Source organism: Strix uralensis, chromosome 3 (genome assembly GCF_047716275.1).
Source record: "Strix uralensis isolate ZFMK-TIS-50842 chromosome 3, bStrUra1, whole genome shotgun sequence".
Lineage (NCBI taxonomy): Eukaryota > Metazoa > Chordata > Aves > Strigiformes > Strigidae > Strix > Strix uralensis.
The window spans coordinates 62,899,549-62,921,016 of NC_133974.1; the positions used below are offsets into that span (position 1 = coordinate 62,899,549).

At 36.7% G+C, this 21,468-nt stretch overlaps 1 protein-coding gene across 7 annotated transcripts in view; it reads right to left on the reverse strand.

Moving 5' to 3' along the window:
* Positions 1-852: 852 nt before the first annotated feature.
* MED23 (mediator complex subunit 23) overlaps positions 853-21,468 on the reverse strand; it is a 42,823-nt gene continuing 22,207 nt past the window's right edge. For 5 of the 7 annotated variants that reach the window (XM_074862522.1, XM_074862524.1, XM_074862521.1 and 2 more), the window contains 17 exons: positions 20,066-20,211; positions 19,257-19,502; positions 18,932-19,074; positions 18,208-18,382; positions 16,361-16,524; positions 15,121-15,245; positions 14,470-14,675; positions 13,273-13,453; positions 12,152-12,322; positions 10,803-11,019; positions 9,740-9,976; positions 8,179-8,344; positions 7,134-7,206; positions 5,805-6,019; positions 4,820-4,940; positions 2,679-2,810; positions 853-1,968 (listed from right to left, as the gene is read on the reverse strand). In XM_074862522.1, the coding sequence (XP_074718623.1) occupies positions 1,795-1,968; positions 2,679-2,810; positions 4,820-4,940; positions 5,805-6,019; positions 7,134-7,206; positions 8,179-8,344; positions 9,740-9,976; positions 10,803-11,019; positions 12,152-12,322; positions 13,273-13,453; positions 14,470-14,675; positions 15,121-15,245; positions 16,361-16,524; positions 18,208-18,382; positions 18,932-19,074; positions 19,257-19,502; positions 20,066-20,211 (2,892 nt within the window). In that variant the 3' untranslated portion in view covers positions 853-1,794. The remainder of the gene's footprint in view (positions 1,969-2,678; positions 2,811-4,819; positions 4,941-5,804; positions 6,020-7,133; positions 7,207-8,178; positions 8,345-9,739; positions 9,977-10,802; positions 11,020-12,151; positions 12,323-13,272; positions 13,454-14,469; positions 14,676-15,120; positions 15,246-16,360; positions 16,525-18,207; positions 18,383-18,931; positions 19,075-19,256; positions 19,503-20,065; positions 20,212-21,468) is intronic. The other 2 variants (XM_074862526.1, XM_074862525.1) reach the window with 1 other exon arrangement.

The following is a 21,468-nucleotide window of genomic DNA, read 5'->3' on the forward strand; positions in this document are numbered from 1 at the left end:
GTCTCTGAAACCCCAGTGATTGAAAACAGGTGCTAGTTTAAATATTAAAAGGAACACTCTGGGTCCCACATCAAGCATCAAAACTATTTCAATATGAAGTAAGACGATTCAGAAAGATGCCTGTGGTGTTAGCATTAGCCCAGCTAGAACATGCATGCAGCATGGCCATGAAACACGCTGTTTCTACATGCTTTTTGATTCATATGCTCCAAAAACTGTTTAGGAAGAGAAGTCTTAACACAGTTTCACTGCCAACAGAAGTTTGCAAACCCATGACCAGAATTTTGCTTCTTGGGTCTGCCACAGAAAACCTGTGGGAAGACCTGTACAGAATGGTCCACTGGATTTTTGGAGACCAACTATGTTCATCTTGTTATCAGAATCGAGCTCAACGGTATTAAGAGTCACTTGACTCTGGAATGGAATTCAAGACCTTTTAAGCCAAACATACAGCATACGAAAGGCAAACATGCTTTTCCTGTAAGACCACAAATTCATTGAAGAGCACTCACAGTTCTGTTACTCAAATTACACTTGGCAGAATTTAGGATCCAAATACAATACACATGACAGCAGTTTCCAGCAAGCCAGGTTTGCTGTCCTTCAAAACCTAACAGATAAAAAAACTTCTGCCCATTGAATCAACAACAATTTTTCATTACTTAAATTTGTACAGAAAGATATAAATTAGACCTGACCTTACCAATCTGGACTCTATTTGTAACAAGTTAAAACTGGCATTATTGTAAAGCTGATAGAGAACTTGGGACATGGAAGTATACTTGCTACAGTCAATCCTTATTTTTAAGGTAATGGGTATAGAAAATAAACAAACTTAACAAGACTAATACAGTCTTTTAAAGTGGGTTTTTTTAATTAAAAAAGTTTGTCAAACAAGATGAGTATTTACAAAACATTGAGCCTTTCAATTTTGTTATCAAAACCTGCTGAACGCAGTACACATAAAACATAAAGTACTATTATACAAATCTAACATATAAGAAGATATCAATAAATTCATGGGATTGACTTAGTAAAAACTACACCATTTCCCAAACAGGAAAGATAAAATATGAACCAGCACAGCTTGAAATGAATATGCAGACTTCCAATAGATTCATTAGAGACAGCCTCTGAATAGTAATCTAACAGTCTAATAACTGATGCTAGATCAAACCCATTGCTCATTTGTTGAATGTAAACTGTACATACAAAATTTACAAATATTTTCAAAGGCTCATTCTTAGTCTTTGGAAGGAACGTTATCATTAACTCAATATAACTGATGCAATCTCTCTGTCTAGGAGCGTTTTTGTGTAAAAGCTTGTCTGCCCCAAAGACAAAGAGAATTTAAATTCTTCTGCTGGACAAAAAGAATAGACATTTTTAATAAGGCGGAACCCAAATTTAAAAAAAGCCATTTTCTACCAGGCTACATACATCAAGTGTCCTTTTGTATCACAGACAAAGAAAGGAAAAATCCAGATCACTCAAACCAGGACAGGGAGCAGGGTATTGTAAACTCTTCAGCAATCCATGTATTTGCTTGCAGAGAATCTACTCAGTGCTTTCAGAGAAAGGCAACATGTACCTCATCTAGTGTCTGATATAAATAGCTAAGATGACTGGCATGCAGAGCTAGACTGCTTCATTATGCAAAAGAAAACGAAGCAGAAATCTGTATGTGGCTCTCTTTCCTTTTATACAGCATACCAGATTTCAGATCAGATTACGTTTCACCGTGATTAGTAACAGAAGGAAGCCTTCACATCAAGGCCAGCTGAACACTTTATTTCACTGTGTTACTGGCAAAGCAACATTAACAGGCACTTGGCTAGGCTGTTGTGCTGGTGACCCATTATTGAGAGGTTGTTGTGGAACAGCAGCTGGTTCCATTTTGCTGATGTGTGTTATGAAGCGTAACCGAAGTTTCAAAGCTGGTCTTAAATTACAAATGATTTTCTCAACCTGTTAAAAAAAAAAGAAGACAGAAATACATTTGGTTAAACTGGAGTATTTTGACATATTTCACTACTGTACACAAACATCATGTTAGCACAATGAAAAAAGGAAAAAGATATAGTAAATAGTGGTATTTACGTTAATATTTTATTTACCATGTTAACTTTTGGACCTCTTCTGATAACTAACCTTAAAAAAAACCCTACCCGGTGTACCAGTTGTACACCAAAGCTTTGCAAAACAATTCACACAACTGACACTTTTAAAAGTGCATACTGTAACAAACTGAACTTAAACTGAGTGAACGTTTACTGAACATGGATGCATTCTTGCTTTTGTCACATGTGAAGTTATATTAATGAATCAGAAATTAGGTAGAAACTTAAAAGATATAAATTGAAATGAGGAGAAAAGTTATGACATATCCAATACCTTTGTTTCTAGTGATTGCTTTAATAATAGTACTTAAAGCACCCTCAAGCTGTATCTTAAACTTCAGACTACAGAAATGAATCCTGAAATGTGAGACACCTAGTCTAATGTATCTGAAGCTTTTAAATGTGTAGAGGTGCACCGACTTCCTAATTTGCACACAGAGACTAGTCAATTGTTAAGCATTTTGTTATTCTTCTACCAATGAAAATAATTCATAAAAAGATTAAATTGCTATATGGGAAGAAAGATAATTAAAGTATAAGTATCTACTGTTTACTTACTTGGTCTTTCACACTGTCACCTGTAAACATATACTTCATATGATACAAGAAGTCACATATAGGATCCATGTAGTTCAGGTGTGAGCTGTACCGATCTGCATTCAGGAGCATTTCATAAAATGCCACTCCAATCTGTTTCCACAGACACAAAAAGCACCCCAAATGAAAACAGGTTTTAAAATGCTTTAGAGTAGAAATGCAGTTAAACAGCGGAATAAATATATGTACTGCTTTTTAAATATATGTGATTCCTATTTACTTTCTTACAAGGACAAATGGGCAGGTCTTAACTCATGCCGTTATGCTTAACTAAATGATCCCCTATTCCCAAGTTAACTTCCAGTGAGTGCAATGATGGTATTTTGGTACATGCTACATAATTAGTGCTTAATCATCACTGCAATATGGTTTCAGTAAGTGCCTACAAAATTTGGAAAAGCAGACCTCAGTAAATAACAAGGAAAAGCTAAGCACAAGATTTGAGTCTTCGAGAGAGAAGACATTACAGTTTATTGCACTCAGCTTATATCTAGACTCCGGTAAGGTCTTCAGCAAATGAACACAGTGCATTTTAACGGTACAAGCGTTCTCTACAAAAAGTTTACAACTACAGTGTTTGAATATACTTATTAAGGAAGCATTGTGTGCAAACATATGTGTGCCTACAACCACTTAAAGATGGCAATGTGAAACCTGAGCTTTGTGCTTGCTTATTGAAGCCACGTGATAGTTGCTGCCTACTCTGAGGGTAGCAATCCCTTACTATTTCCTCACACTGAAATCAATTCCTCACAAAGAAAAAGGAGTGGTATGGGAATGTTAAGCAGCGTGGAAAGGTGACAGCTTTTTAACCTTTCCTATATTTTGGTTCAATACAGAGAATGCAGGCACAGAAAAAATTTCCCTCCTGATGGAGGGAAGGAAGAAACCAGTCAAAGCAATACTTACCAACAATTTATAGTATTATACACAGGAATCTATACAGTACTTCCTGATGCTCTCCAATAGTCTTACTTAAGCACTGCTTTATGAAAAAACTTTTTGGAGCTACTTTTACTGTAGCTTTAAGACAGAAAAAAAAAAAAGGAAAAAATGAAAAAAAGAAAAAAGCATTCCTAAAGATTTACATATGTTTGGTTTTTTTTCATACTTCCAACATGTACTTTAAAAAACCCAGAAAAAGCTGTAACTCAGAGGTAAAACTGAAGGAAATATGTAAACAAGTACACAGAAACACTGCCATATGATTATCTAACTACCTGATACAGTTTCTTACAGTATCCTGTGTTCATGATATATCAAAAAACATGGGAACAAAAGTTACAAAACTCTTCTCCCGCTTTTTGACTTCTTCACAAAACAATGTATGCAAACTAAGTATTTCAGGAAAGAGTGGGGGCAGGGTGGGATGGGGAGAGCTGGAGCACAGGAACTAACAGGGACCTAAGACGGTTAAGAGTGAAGTCCCCAGCACAGACATTGGTAACTGGGGATGAAAAAGTAATCAGTAGTGGTGGTTGACCTGTATTTATGTTGGTCAGGCTCTAGAGGGAGACAAGATGCATACTTGACATATAGGCTTTGTGTATATTTATAAACAGCACAGATAGCTTGGGATTCCCAAGTTAAGCTCTTCTTTCTAGAAGGGTCTCTGCTAGCTGCCATTTTTCAGCTCATCTGCCTACTGGCCAGCTCCATCTCTTTTCTCCTCCCTTACCCTTATCCACATTGATATGAATGTAAGAAACAGCTTGTGCTCCTCCATCCTTACAATTCAGCTCCTGCATATTTCCTTCCCCTGAACAGAAGCTTTTAAAACAGTCAGTAAGTCTGACGCATATTTTGCCTGCAGTTTGAGAGCCAAAGAAAGCCTGTATTGCTTGCTATTTTTGGGGTTGTATTTCTTTTCTTGTTAAAAATAAAAGTGCTAGGTGTTTTATCCTGAACCAAGCTGACAAGATTAGTTACCTGGGTAGCTGAACACCAACTCAGCAATTCAGATCCTTGAAAATACTGTTTAACTTGTATAGAATTTAATTCTGAATGTTTATCGAAGATCTCTATCAGATTCTGCTTTGTAATATAATTGCAAAGCTAAAATAATATATACCGTATAAAGTAGACCAAGAGCTACACTTTACCTCTATCATGCATCGTGTCCTCTCCTGCTGGAACCGTTGTAGAAAAGGACCAACAAGGTGGTAAACGTAGAGTAACTGGAACTCTGTTTTCACTATGGGTATCAATACTTCTGTGAGAAACCTGTAGTATTTCAAGACATTTACTACTTCAACTGGATTTTTTTTGTTTTTTCTTTCTTTTCCCTATCCCAAATTCTAGCCAAAACATCACATTCTCTCTCACAGATCTGGGCCTTCATTTTAGAAAATACAGTGTAGCTCTGCAAGTATTAGTTATTAGTTATTTCAGTGAAGCTCTAGAACATTTCCAGGCATTATTACTGGACTAGAACAGGCAACAATTCTAAGTTCAGCAGAACGCTACACACTGTCAAAAAGCTGTCCCCTGATGTTTTAACACTAGCCTTAAATCAAGATTCAGGATTAACTGAGAGAAATACATCACACCACCTTCATTTTTGTTCAGTATTTTAAGACTTAGTAAGTAAAGTCTGTTGGTTCTCTCATTAACACAGCATTGGGGAAAGTCTAATCAACTTTTTAATGCAGTGGAATTTTTTATTTGCCTTAATGATTAAGTGGACCACTACCACATCCTTCAGTCAGCAAAGCATCTCAACTTGGAGTAGAGGGTACTTGCTAGAATTGAGGATACATTTACTGATTATAGTTGATGCTTTAGGAATATGCCACAGTCAATGGTTTAAGAAAAATTGAAATTAATAAAAACATAAAAGCTAATCAAGATTAAAAAAGGCTTATTAAAAAGGCAGTCACAGTCCAGATGAAAGCCCTGAAGCTTACAGATAACAAGAGCTATGTCAGTGGAAGAGGGAGCTGGAAAAAAACTTGTGATGCATGTGGTGAGTTTTGGAGCTCCCCTGTACATATTTACTGGTATAAGTGCTACAGGCACAGCTTTGTTATCTACAATATGCATGGAATTGAAAAGATAAATGAAATAATCAAATATCATTACACCTACTTAGGAATAAGAGAAAGCTGTCCAATGCTAGAATGATGCCAGACAGCATGTGCCAATGCCAAAGTGTAGCTACAACTCATCTCAGAATAAGACTGGTGACACGCTGTGAAGTCAAACAGCTGGAATGGGTAACCAACCCACTCTGTCTCTGACGTCAAGCTGGGACTGTTGATAACGTTCACAATGCAATCATGGAGAACAATCCAGTACGGCTCCTGGAAAAAGAACAAAAAAGTCGGAATTGCTTCTGAAAAGAACACCATCTAAGAAGACAATGCTTCCTCAACTCTTTCTACCGTTATTGCATTTGTAAGATGTTTTCAACTACGTGGTAGTTTATAACCCTGTCGGACAAACGTGAAAACTAAGATGCACAATACAGAAAGCATCCATGATAGTGCATGTGGCACACTCAAGGATGTGGCATTATCAAGACATATTTAATGAATTTAATTATTTAGTTAGCTAATATAAAGGTCTCCAAAAGAAGCAGAGCAGAGCCAAAAAGCCTTAATGGAAGACTTAATGGAAGACTGAGAATTTTCTGGGTTTTCTGAGTACATGCACAAACTGATTAAAAATCCAAGAAGGAAACAGGAAACAAAAAAAACCACACAAAAGTCAAAGACCATAGATGAAGATGCAAGGAGGGGGAACAGGAAGAAGCAGCATTATAAAAATAATAAGGATTAAATCCATGTTGGCTTTCTTCCAAGAAAAGGAACCATTTTGTTGGGGAAGAGAAGTCGTATGGAAAGGGTAACTGTTGCACATATAAGCAACAGGTAAGTAAAATCACAATTATTCAGGCAGGTACAAAGGTCCTGGTCAGGTACAAAGAGTCATATTCAGAAGATCAAAGTTTCTACTGATGCACAAACTCTAATACTACATGTATTTGCTTTTGCAGTTGTAGGCACATCTCATTTACATGGTTTAAGAGATTTGGGATGGGTAAGTGCAAGCATCAACAGAAAATTAGCTTTGCATCAGAACCCTTACAGAGCTCCTTATTTCATGGTTCCAGTTCTCAATTAATACTACACATGTGGCATTTAACTATGTTTTTATATAGGAGTGATTTACTACTTTTCATCCTAGCCTCAAAACATAATAGATAAACAGAAAACCTGGTCAATTTTTCCATGATGGAGGAGTGGATGTTTCTCAAACATGAAGTAGCTTTCTGAATAGCTCTCTGTGGAATCTATAGATGTTGGCTATCACACCGCAAACTGCAGAAGTTTTTACAACATACTCTAGAAAGATGATAAACCTTACATGGAAGAAAAGATTATTTTTATTTTAAAATGCAACGTGTTGACTCACTGGTAAGGCTGTGATAATTAGTCCAATAGCATTCATCCAAGCTGTGATATTCTCTCTTGGCACCAGGGGCTGACTAGAGACAGAGAAAACAGAAAACTGAAGCTCTGAAATTCACAACTGCAATTTGTGTTTCTGGTGCACAATAAGACAAGGTATACTTATCCAAAGAATATTCCTCAAGTTGAGAGAACTATACACATACAGGTATTTATGAAAGTCAACAGACAGTAAAAATGCCATTGTGACGTTGCTTGCAAAACTTTTTTCAGGCATGATTTTGCATTAGTAGCTTCAGAGGCTGTTTGTTATCACACTGTTCTTCCTACCGAATAGGTTTTGTTGACTTCTCCATGTGACCCAAACAGAGCCAAGAATAATACATTACTAAGCTGAATGAGGCTGAAAACCAATCACTTCAGTTTGTCATTGCTCAAAGATGACATCTAAATCACTGCAAGAATACTAGGTCCTTTCTTTCACTTAGGTTCTTTTCACAGTGGCTGAGCAAGAAACAGAACTGTGGGTCAAACATAATGCATCATGACACAAGACTAGCCTTGTCACACCACTGTTTCAAAGTACCTTTGGTTTTACATTAGCATCAGTAGGATTCAGAGTCCTGCCAATGCTTCCTGCCCCTTTTTTTGTGTTCAAAGATGCTGGGCTATTAACTGATGGAATGTCCTCCACCCAGCACAGCCCAAAGGAGAGAAGACTTTTTCCAGCCTCCATGCCACTGAACCCACTGGACAAGTTCTTTGCTTGTGCAAGGTCTTCCCTCTGTCCTTTAAGGGGATCATGCTGTATCAACTGTTCCGGAGGCACACACAATCCATGACAGCACAGAAATCCAACACATGATTTTTCTGCTTGATCCCTATAGCCTTTGTTTGTTCTCCAAAAATACCTTATACATAAAACTTAAAGTATTTACACTTAATTAAAAATTTATAAAACCCTAAGAAAATTAGTATCACAGACTACCTCAGCAATCTCTAATTATATATTACATATTGCAGAAAACAGTTTCAGAGAGCCAACATACCTCTTCAGTACAACATTCAGTAGTGCATTGCCCACATCCTCCCCTGAAACAGCCAGAGCCATGAGCTCAACACAGGTAACATGGAGAGCATGGGCAGCTGGGTTTGGAAACTCATTGAATCTCCAGTCACAATTCGGAAATGGACCAGGTGATTTGCCTGCCATAGGTGACAATGATTAAGGAAAACAAGCTGACCCAACAAGGCCTAATGTGAGCAGCACACTGCTTAAAATATATGTATATACTGCACATACTAAGTTGAACTGAAATGAAAGATAAGTTACTGAGAAGAAATAAAAACAACCACATTTCATAAAAAGAGGACATATGGACAAAAGTATGAATATAAGGCAATGATACTCAATCACTGAAGGACTGTGTGAATACATAAATATATCACACACCCAAGGTCATGCAGAGTTTAAATTTCCCTAAGAGGTCAAACAAAACAACACCAACCACCTCATTCACCATCTGCTTACAAGATAAGAAGATGAAAATAACAAGAATTTTCTACTCTGCATAATCTGAAACCATTGATTTCCTTCAGTATAAGAACTTCCTGCAGACCTCTAGGGTGACAGTTTATGCAAAATGAGCACCTGCTTAGTCTCTGAAAATATTCCACTTTCCCAACCAAGACTAACTCATTTGAGCTACATATAGAAAAGATCTCCGAACACACTGTTACCATTTGCATAAAGGCAGGGGTTTATAAAAATTTTAGCTTTCTTTTCAGAGATCTAATAAACTTCTTTCAAGCTACACATAAAAGAAAGGCAAGTTCAGAAAGAGGAGTGAAGGAACACACATAACACATAACATCCAGAAATTTGGTCAACTCCTGTAAAGCTGACCCAGAAAGAAGACAATGTTCAGGGAGCTTCCACTATCGCTATTCTCTAGAACATAGCTGCATGGGTTCGCCAGCTATTTCCACAGAAATTTAAGTCATTTGTAGCCATAATTGTAAAAACTAATAAAAGGCAGCAATTAAGAAAATACAGGTTTGTGTTAAAAACATAACTTTTTTAGTCTTTCCCTCCTAAAAAACAGATTCTCAGCAGCTGCTAACAGCACATGCACCGATCTTCAACTAGACACAGCTAGGTATGTAACATCTTAAATGTGGCACTGCTTACAACATTTTACTTTTTCTAATGCCATTACTAAGAATAATCTCATTTTTTACTTTTTTTAAAATACTCATGCTTTGTATCAAGCTGATTTTATGTGGCCATTAGAATTCAATTCGGAATGCATAAACATCAGTATTTCTATTTATAAGTGATGCATTAAACAGTGGAATATTTATATATTTGTACTGTACTTTGTTTTCACTGTATCTTTCAAGATGTTTTTACTAGGGCAGCTCAGTCCCTGTGTAGAATAGTAAAAAAAGTACACTGAAGTAAACTAGTATGAATTTAGACTAATATATGCTGCTAAATAAAGACTGCAAGCTTTATTTCATGTCTGAATAGATGGAAATTGAACTTTATATTTCGATGAAACAAAGCTATAAAACATTGGCACAGCTTAATGCAAGCTTTAAGGATATTGTCTACTAGTCTTCCAATGAGTTTGCAATAGTAAGTGTCATCAGGAATCCATGGATTGTCTTCTCGGGGATTCATAGCACATTTGAGATAAGTATCACTTAAACACCAGCCCAACGGGCGATTATCTTTGAGAGAGCCAATTATGGCATGAACAAGTTTTCTCTTGAGGTTTGTGCGCTCTCTGAGATGCCTCTCATAATAGTGAAGAGTGTTGTACAGGTAAGTCACTGGACGGTCTGCCAAGGAGAAAAGGAAAACAACAAAACACAGAAATAACTTCTAGCATCACTATTATGTTTATGGTGGCAAATATAAAATTAAAATCAAGAGCTCTGCAAGACTAAGTTGTATGTATTTAAAAACAGCACATATAGAATTGATTCACGTTCTCTATTTCACTACACTGTAACACGGATTTCCCTTTGTCTTGTACGTATACTTTATGTGTTTGTAGAAGGGTAGAAGTTGAGCAAAGAAAGTATGTATTAGCAACAGTTCATATCTTAATGATAATACTAATATACTTTTAAGTAAACCATCTAAATCATCTCTTCGTATAAAAGGTATTAAATAGGAAGAATCCAGGTATGGTCACAGTAAAGAAATAATATTGTAAAATGTCTGGGCATAACATGGCAATGACATCTATACAAAAGTTTATTACAAAAGTGCAGTTATTAAAGTGTGAAAAAAATCAAGTTAAAATATTTGAATTTTAAACAAGGATAGATGGAAGAACTGGTTTTTAGCTGTTTCAGTCGTGGTAACAGAAAGTTTGTTAGGACACAGGTCCAAGTACTTACTACTAGAAGGGAGTGAAAGGGAAAGATGTGAAGGAAGCATGAATAGCAAGCTACCTGAATAAAAGTGAGTTTATATTGTTTGTAGGCTGAAATTCACTAAATAGGAATTGTATTTCTCTGTGAAAATGTACACAGCGCTTACAGAATAGGAAATGATTAAACACTGCTGTGCTAATAGATGAAAATTATGAATGAAGGAGATGAACGAGAATAGAATGATCGTAACAGGAATAAAAGTCTGTATTCACAGATAACCTACCATGGAATTTGTATAAACCTCCCAGATGATCCAATAAAGTTTCTAGTGATTTGGACACTGGAAGCAGTTCCAGAAATCTATGGATTACAATGTCAAACACTGGCAGAAAGCGCAGGCATACATTTCCAAAATAAATTGGCAGGTACTGGGGCTGGATCTGAACTGGGGGATTGACTTGCTCTGCCAAGCCTTCAAAATACAGCTTTTCCGGATATTTCTGGAGAGAAAGAAATTCAACAAAATCAAAAGTTCTTTCCTTAAAAGCAGTGCATTAAACACTCAGCATCTATATCGCTTTAAAAAGACGCTTCATAACCCTCATTATCACACATGAATGCAGTGAGATGATTTCACCATAAAGCTTACTAAAGAAAATTAATCTCTGAGTGAAATTATTTAGTTATTATGACTGGTAGATAACAACTTCTTCAGAAAAAACAAAACAAAACAAAGTTTGCTCAAAGTGGGCATAAGAGAGCATTAAGCATCCCAAGGCAAAGCTGAAAGCAGCCAGCACTTATGTGTCCCTTTGTCAAGTATTTTAAGAGAAAACCTAGGGGAAATCAGCACTACTGAAAATTTCTGCATCATATACTGAATCAGACCACTAGAATATGCATGTAGTAACTCCCTGGGAAAGACCTGGAGTGTACTCAAACACCAGATGAGTACAGCTGAAAGCTGAGCTTAGTGTTTTACTTGTAACTGAAACTGCTATATGCCAGATTGGGTCTAGTAACTGTGCAGCCACATCAGAGCACTTTCCAGGCTAATATAATTTGCTTCCCTGCTACCCTTACATTTTTAGGCACTGTTAAGACACTGCTGAGTTATCTTTTGACAGAACACTCCATTGGTACATCCTCTTCCAGCCAGCAGAAGCCACTATGTTTACAGCAGCATTAAAATCTCAGCAATCCCCTTCTCTAACATATCAGGGTATCATGTGCTTGCCACACAGGAGATGGAAGAAGTTTTAATAATTAGGAGAAAATGTAGGTTTAACTATTGTTATAGTCACAAAACACCAGAGGAAATACCTTATCCCTGATGCATAAAAACTCTTGTTCTAAATGAATTTCAGTAAAACCGAGATTTTTAAATTATTGTATTTACGTGAGTAAGAATGAATCTCCAACCAACTCTTCAGCTGCTTCTACCTTTGAATATCACTGCAATATAAAAGTGATTTTTTTTTTTTTTAAATACTAGCCCAAATAAATTACTACTTACTAATTAACTCCAAAAATTGACATAGCTGTCCTGTCATTTACAGGAAAAAAGATTCTTTGGCTGATCTCAACTCCACAGAAAGTATGACAACAAAAGAATTTTGTTAGCTTTGATACCTTGTGATAACTCATATGCTTAGTATGCCAGTCATTCTGCAGCCAGTGCTCCGGAGAATTCTCCTTCACAAAATCACTCACTCTGTTTCTGAAATCGTTAGGCTTCAGTAAGAGTAACTGAATTATAAAGTAACAGACTTGAGCTTCATTTCCTTCATGACTACGCATCGCCTTAAACAAAAAGGATCAGAAAATATGGAATTACAGCTGACGCTGCTGTCTGCTTTATAATCCCTAAACATTGGCTATCACCTTAGGTATGTCTGCACACAAATTCACACTGGTGAATGGTCTCTCCACTGTACTTTTCAAGTGAAGACACAGAACAGAGGGAGGTTCAATCACGTCCTGTGAAAACTACCCATCACATTTTTTATTCCATAGGTAGAAAGTCTTACAAACTCCCCAGTGACAGCACATTCTCCAAGAATTCTAGCTCTCTTTCTGCTGTCAGTTCTCTTCTTGAAAATAACCAATTAATGATAATGAAGTTAAGATTGCTTCAAACTTCTGGCCACTCTGACATGTTTAGACCTCAGTTTGAAAACCAAACTAAAATTCAAACAATCAACTTTACATTAAGACGACATTTTAAAATGTAAGTAGAGAATAATTACTGAAGGAAAATTTAATTCTCACTAGGTAAGTTCTGCTTTATTTTGTAGGATAACCTGGAAAGACGGAGAATGCCATTTCTCTCCTTTTCTGATGAAACAGGCTGAATTCCAAGCAAAGATAGCATACTCTAATGGGTACAAAATTTTCCATTTGTTTCTGAATCACAGCATGCCATACCCCTTCTACCTTTTCAGGCTGCAGAAATAATTGCATAGGTCTGACCTCAGAGACTCGAAGCACTAATAACAACATTTAATAATACCACTTCAATGGTTGCTATTAAATAACCAAGAAAAGCTTCCCCTGAAGATTCAGAGAACAGTAATACTTTTGAGTTTTATGTTGCTTACAGAAGTAATCTATTATTTTACTTGATTATTGGGTTAGCAAATAGTCACTATTTAAAACCAATGCATTTTTAAAAAGATTGCTCCTACAAAACTGACGCAGAAAGCAGACTCTGCGTGAAGAACTAGCATCTTATCTTCTAAGTCAGTACTTACCAAACACAGTATCAACCTGTCCAGTGTTACAATGTTGTATTTCCACACCATGTCATTGAGAATCTCAATACATTTATTGAGCTGCTGGCCTCCTGCAGAGGTAGAGAATTCATACACCAAGAAATCTGCAAATGTCCTGACATGTGCCACCAGAGCTCTGGCCCCAATTCTTTCTAACACTCTACCAGGGAAGAAGAAAAAAAACAACACACAAGCAAACAAACAAACAAAAAAACACCAACAAAAAAAAAAGAAAACAAAAAAACTTCTGTTACAAGAATGCTCACACAGATTTAAAAAGCAACAATTATTACTGTTCTTAATACATTTTTGACAGGTCTATTTTATAAGAGTTAGTGGGTTTTAATACAATTGTCTTAAAAAAAAAAATAACAAAAAACCTCCCTTTATTAAGTGAACTGAAAAGAACCCCAAACCAAAGCAAAAAAACCCTTAAAGCAACAGAATTCCAAAGCCTGGATACTAATCAGAAGAAATATTTCAGGTTCACCAATTCTTATGTATAGTATTCTGTCCAGAACCCATGCTTTAGTTATGCATTTTTAGTTATACATCTCTTAGGACAATCTTCTACAACTCAACGCTAGCTTTCCTGCAGTATGCATTTTAATATAACCATAGCATTAGAATACTGGTATGTCCCCACTGCACAGAAGAATAACACATGCTATCATAAATATTGTTTCAACAGACCTAAAACAAGGACTGAAGAGAAAGAATCTATTTTTCAGGGCTGAAGCTGATGCTGTTCTTAGCAGTAACAAGTAAAAAAATTGTAGGATTACTACTTCTATAATAATTTTCACCTTGATCCAACATTTGTTTCTTTAAAAAAAATATTTGACCTTTATCCATGTATAAAGGCTAGGTAAATAAATGCTTTATGTTTTCAGTTTACTATTTCAGATTGCCTGAAACACTGCCATTACAAGTAAACTGCTTAATTCAAACACCTCATATCCTTGTCTCTTTCCAGGAAGAATATGCATTGCAGACCACTGTGTGGTGTAATCAGTCTCAGTATTATGATACGCTTGCTAACACCTTGCTCCGTTCTTTTTTCCATGTTCTCAATTAATGAAAAAAGTACAATCAAGCTGTTAATGCACAAGGCCTGTCCTCAGCACTGAGAATGTTGCTGTAATAACTTTGAGATAGCACATCTTTTAACTTCACCTGTAACCAATTTGATTAATGTGATCAGTATCTAACAACATCTTCCATAGGAGACAAAGGAAAAGTGGGGGTGAACGTTGCGTAGAAAAGTGTGTGATAATCTCATTCTCATTTGTCATAGACTTCCACTTGCGGTATTCTTCTTCCACATTCTTCTTCAAGTTAAAACGACTTTCTTGAGGTACGTTATTCTGCTTGAAGAATACCTGAAATAAAGTAGGCTTTGTTGTGACTCAGAGCCTAGAATAAAACACCTGAACAGGCAAACCTTTGCCTGACTTACCACCTTATGAGTTCGCTTCACCATGACACCACAGTGACTGTTTTATCACTAACAAAGCTACAGGACAAATCACCACAAGAAAAAAGGCTTCTCCCAATTATTTTTTTTATTTTTTAATTTCTAAAAGATCTGATTTACCTTCCACTGGAAGTACAAGTTGGCCAAACTTGGTCTTAGAATACTTCAGGATAAGCTAATTTTCTGAAGAAATGGCAATGTTAAAATCATGCTGCATTCTTTAGGGACTTAAGATGAATGTAGTCTGGACAGGAGAAGAATCTCACCAACTAGCAAAAGGCACAGGATCTTGTTAAGAGAGTAAATTCTTTGTATTTTCAATTATAAAATCATCAGGTTGAAACTATTACCTGCAGAGGAGCTGGAAAACAGCTTAGTGTATGTGATGCCCAGTTATGTGGAGTAAAACTCATGATAGTCTGCAATATATCCTTGCACCAAGTTCCCTGAATTGAATCAGAGCCTGTGAAAAAGTCTAGAAAATGGATTGATGATATTAGAATTTCAGACAAAAAACCATTTCTTACTGGTGTTCATTTTGTAGTCACATGCATCAACGCTTTGCTAGTTCAACTGGGTTTCCTTTTTGGCCAACTTCTCCCATCCCCTTTATTTGAATCTTATTTACTCTATAGAACAAGCTGGATGTTATATTCTTTACGCTATTAACAATAACAAAATTATTTTTAGATTTTGAGCTAGAAATAAAGCAATCATGATTTTAATATTTTATATTTAATTTCTTGTAATGACAGTAAGACAAGCTTTTGCTGATTAACTGATTAGACTTAAAAAAAATCATGAAGATAATGATGATGAAATTGCCAGATTCCATTTTATATTGCTTTAAAAAGGCTGCTCAGCAGTACCTTTCCCAACTAAGCTGTAGAAAAAACCCACAAGCCTCATCCCCCCAACCCCAGTGTTGATTTAACATTAAAGGTTGAGCAAAGGTTAAAAAATAAAAAACCTAACACAAAGAAGTGCTTTCCCTTTCAAACTACCTCCACCAGTTTTTGTGAAATCAGTTGTTGTAACTCTCCAGCAAGTCTCCAGACTAGAACCATAAAAACGGATAGAGAAAACATCCCCCTCAAAGCTAACAAAGACCTGACACATGTCATTGCGCATTGTTAAAACATTAAAATACACAATAAAAGCTTCTCCCTCTCCCTTCCCCAAGAAAGCAAACCCAAACCACACACCACTTGGTCTTAAAGGTAAGCTGTAAAGGGAGTGGCTTTCACATGAGGAACATACTTGCTGTGAACATCCCATGTTTTTTTTAAATGGCATGTATCAGTAATCAGTCCAAACATTCAAATTTAAAATAATGAAACTGAAAATAAAACAGTAAAAAAACCTAGTCACACTGTATCTCTGTATAAAACCAAACTTTTAAACAATGTACTGCTTTAATAATAGTCTTTTGCCTAAGAACAAGTAGTTGGAAATTAAAATTACACTTTTTTCAAAACCAGAAGTGTCTTAGGACTGGGTCATTTCCAGGATATTCTATTAAACAGTATTTTACAGAAATGACTTGATTGCAGCTTTCACTTACACGTTATCTCACAGTACAGCTATTACCTGTCACATGTGTTGCCCTTGCTAGAGTTAAGATCAAAGCCCTGTTGAGCTCTTCTGACTCTGCCGAAAGAACTGTTTTGGGATCACTGAGGAATCGTGTAAACTGTGGTTGGACTTCTGAGCTGCCCAAAGCTGTGATTAGCCTTAGAGCAGTACTCTCAACACTAAAAGAGGGAAACAGTCCAGTTAGCAAATAGTGCTTATACTACTGCTTCTAAGATTCAAAAAATACCTATTTTTCTACTTCAAATAATACAAAAACATTTGTTTTGAAAGTGACGTTCTTAATATTTTGGAAAAGTTTGCTTTTTCCACTGTTTAATAAACTTGTTATCAACTATTTAAGTACTGTATTTTCAAGTAAAGCTCTCAAAAGTTGATTTAGTGAAAATTCCAGGTGCAGAGCCCCTGAAAAAGCACCTCTAGTCTCTCCAATTTAGAGCCCCCCCTTTTGTTATCTTTTAAACATCTTTGTCTAAACAAGGATACATGGATAAATAAATATATTCAAAAAAAGAATAAAACACCTATGAATAATGCATGGGAAGTTTCAAAGCCAATCATCACCTTTAAGCAGACAGAACTAAATTGTCCTTATTAAAGAAATGAGGAAGTACTGCTTTTGATTTGCACTTTATACGCACTTTATTTTCCCGTGCTCTCGTTCAAAGTGCTTTTCACACCAGATAGGTTGAAGTAATTGAAAAGACTTTTATAACACTATGTCTTTGAAATGCCAAAGCCATAGGTTAGTTTACTCCAGTCTAGTTGCATGCAATGCTTATCGAGTGACTTTTAACATCTGTATTTCACAGACTAAGATGACAAAACAAGGTTTCGGTGAATAAAAAGAGCAAGACCTTGAATTAAGAAGAAACTTGACTTCACATGTTCTCTTTACTCTTGATAAAGGATAAGCAACTGAGCAATTTGAATTTGGACTAAGAAATTACTTTGTAATTAGACTTCCTTAATAAGAACTGATAATAACAAGGTTGCTCTGTCTCACTCACATACCCCCACAAGAAGTATTCTACTCTTAAGAGTGAATGGACATTCTTTTCCCCAACTATTCTACAGCAAACCCCAGATTCTACATACTGATTCTCATACCCTTCAACTTTTTTAAACAGCAAGTTAAACTCAAAGCTTTTCCCTAGAATTATCTGCATATCAACTCTAGAGCTTCTTTAACCACCTTTTCCATCTTTCTTGTATCCAAATTTGCTGTTGTTTTATGTGTGGCTTACGCTGATATAATACACGTGCCATACAATAGAAGTGACACTTTCTTCTCCACTCTCAGGTTCACATAGAGCCACCATAGCTTTGTGCCAACTCCTTTACAGCTGCAGAGTGAATCAGATTATTTCCCTGATCTGACTGAAAATTAACTTCACTAAAGAACTAAGTGGAACCAACTTAACTCTTGTAATGGAATGAAACATCCTCTACAGGAGTAAGCAAGTGCAGTCCCACCGGCAGACGAGCCAGTCACTGTAACTACAAGTAGCAGGCATTGCCCTTTATCTCCAGTGCAAGGAGCTCAGCAGTTGTCCAACACTCCCTGACACAACAGTTCTGTTGCGCATTCCTGTGTTTCGACCTGTGACCCTGCTGCCATGTCTGCGCAACAGGCTGCCGCACGCAACTCTGCAGAATACTACAACTGACGTTTAACTGTATTTCTGAAACGTGACCTGCTGAGATACCACAAAACAATTTAGCCACAGAACTAAGACTGGGAAGCACTTATGTCCCATTTAAAACATAGTTCTCACACAGCTTTCTACACATGATGAAGAAGGAATCTGCGACTGTGGTTAAACACGGTAACCATCACTTACCACAGATGAAGCTGGTTCTGATTAGTCTGCGGCACAGCAGCCAAGGAATGAAGATGGCTGAGCAGCTGGACTCTGTAATGAGGCTGGATGTGATGCATCCGATAGCTAAACATTTCTAGCAGAGTGTGCAGAATTCCCCATGCGTGAGATTTGAACACTGTTGGCAGGAGCTGACCTTGTGAAAAAGAGTTTGTAAAGTAAGTTTTCCAAGTGATTACACTTTAAAATACAACTACAGAATACATTGTGGATAGACACTTATATTTAGCTTCAAGTCAGATACTTGATTTGAAAACTGTATTACCTCCAAAGACTGCGTGTGCAAGCGCTGTCTAAAGAGGCTGTAAATGTGTAGAGCTCAATAATCTTTTGAATGAATGTATACAACAGACATGCAAATTATTTTAACGACTGCAATTAAATATCATGTGCGTCTAAGTAACTTTGCTTACGATTTTCCATTAAGCATATTTTTGCACAATGCAGCGTAACTAGGAAGGTCCTGACCATACAAGTGATGGCATAAAGGGACAGCAGCACACCCATCTGAAATTTACTGCAGCAGTAGGATAACTATTATAATTTCTTTTATATTAAAATAATTTATACATGTATTCAACATGCTGCATCATCAGATTTTCATTTTTACTACAGTCTCTAGTTGCATTAAAAGAAAATGCTACTGAACAAAAGGAAAAGGAAAAAAAAAGGGTTTTTTTCTTACTGATAAAGCCTTTGATGCCCAAGGACTCTATTTCCATATAAACCAACAGGCGACTATAGGTTTCCACAAGAGCAGGAGCCAAGGCCACACTAGATTTTGCGTGAGCCAACTTAATTACCCTTGTAGCTATGCTATGAATCAGACTGAGGAAAGAAAGAAAGCATTTTTCAGTCAAAAAGAAGGACTTGAAAGTTAAGAAATTTATTAAGTAAATCAACAGGTCTATACCTGACATGTCCAGACACAGGAAAGCTTTCCTGATGATAATTAGTTACACACAGATTTACAAGTTTAAAATTTAAAAAAAGCTAGCTGCATACTGTACCTCATTTTGGCATGAACTGTAAGTGAGTCCAAGAGATTCATTGGCAACGGGGTAATAGACCCTGATGCCATGCAGTTAGTCCCTGGAAGAGGTATCCTCATGCTGCCATTTCCATAAATAGTTTCTACTAGTACACCCATTGGCAAAGTGAAACACTCTGAATTCGTTGAATAAGCATTGCACAACAAGGCAATCTTGTAGTCATTCATCTGTAAGTTTTTATTTCTTAAACTCTGTTGCAAAAACCTGTGTGCCGAAGAGATTAAACATTAAATACACATGTGTTCTGGGATGGGATTACAGTCACAATAATCCCAGTCAAAAATCTATTGTAAAATAGTAGAAAAAAATAAAGTATTTATTGTGTCACAACAAAATGACTACATCTTATGCCACAGTTTTGCTGTGTTATGATGTTCCTGCATCAGAGAAACACCTCAGGAGAAAAATACACTTCAAAACTACCTTTCCGGACAAAACTTAACCCAATGTACTGCTTATCCACACTTTCCAAACCACAGCATAATTAAAAAAAAAAAAGTCAATTTGCTTTCAGATTCTCCATCAGTAAAAAAGATATATTCATCTAAGAAGCAATATATTATTTCCATTAGCTGTATGATAACAACATTTCACTTTTTATGAAATATTTTGACTTTGAGCTCTTTCTTTTAGAATGACTTTGAGCTCATTCCTTTGATAAACCTTATACAGCATCCCATCACACAATACATTTTGAATACAGACTTGGAGCTTTCTATTCCATTATGTCCAGAGACAAATCAAAACATAAAACCCCCAAAACTCACTCATGGTGATGTTTAAGAGAATGAGGAATGGGAATCTGTAACTTGGAGTTGTCACTATGGGCCTTCCGATTCAGATGAATCCAAATACAGGTCATTGCAAAAGCATGAGTTGACTGGGGTTTGTTAATATCAGGTACAGGAATACACTAAAGAAAGAACATATGAATGTGACATATTGCATGCATTAATGTACAGAAAACAACTTAGCCAGCATTCACAAGGTTATTTTTCTTTTTCTGACTTGCAATACGATAAGCGACATTTTTAAAGAACAGATTCTACCCTCATGTGTGTATGCAATTTTAAATCAAGAGCTCCGGAAGAGACCTGGACCTCAGTAACTATTCTGAAAAAAAGCCAAACCAGTTTTAAGACCTCAGCAAATGGACGTTCATACTCAAGAGTATACAAATTCAAGACATATATAGTTACAAAGCATAGACTTTGACTCTCAGCCTCACAGTTACACATTATTCAGAAATCAATTATGGTACATGCTTCCATAGTAGGTACTCAGCGATTCACCAATATTTTCTGAAATATCTAACTTGTCTAGCATCACCATTACGCTTAAAGATTAATACACTTCCTATGAAAAGGAAGAGATACACCCCAAAATTCAAAAGGTTTTGGCTACAGACTCAGGTATATTACTGCCATTGGAAAAGGCACTCTGGCTCTCTCCTTTTGCCAACATCTGCATTTCTTTCCCTTTGGTACAGTTACTACTGCATAAGCACCACTGATAGTACAAATGAGACAGCAGCACTGCATAATCAAGGGAATAGCAGGACAGATCCTCTTAAGAGCAACAGCCATACATAACATTTAAACTGCTTGTGAAAGGTAAGACTGCCAGGAGGCCTGCATGGATGAACAAGGTGCTCCTGAACAAGCTCAAACATAAAAAGGAAGCCTGCAGAGGGTGGAAGCAGGGACAGGTAGCCTGGGAGGAATACAAAGAAACTGTCCGAGTAGCCAGGGATCAGGTTAGGAAGGCCAAAGCCCTGACAGAACTAAATCTGGTCAGGGATGTCAAGGGCAACAGGAAAACCTTTTACAGGTATGTCAGTGATAAAAGGAAGACTAGGGAAAATATGAGACCCTCTTCATAAGGAAAAGGGAGACTTGGTCACCCAGGATATGGAGAAGGCTGAGGTACTCAATGACTTCTTTGCCTAAGACTTCACCGGCAAGCGCTCCAGCCACACTGCCCAAGCTGCAGAAGGCAAAGGTGGGGACTGGGGAGAATGAAGAACCATCCACTGTAGAAGAAGATCAGGTTTGAAAACATCTAAGGAACCTGGAGGTGTACAAGTCCATGAGACCTGATGATATGCATTCGAGGGTCCTGAGGGAACTGGTGGATGAAGTGGCTAAGCCACCATCCATCATATTTGGAA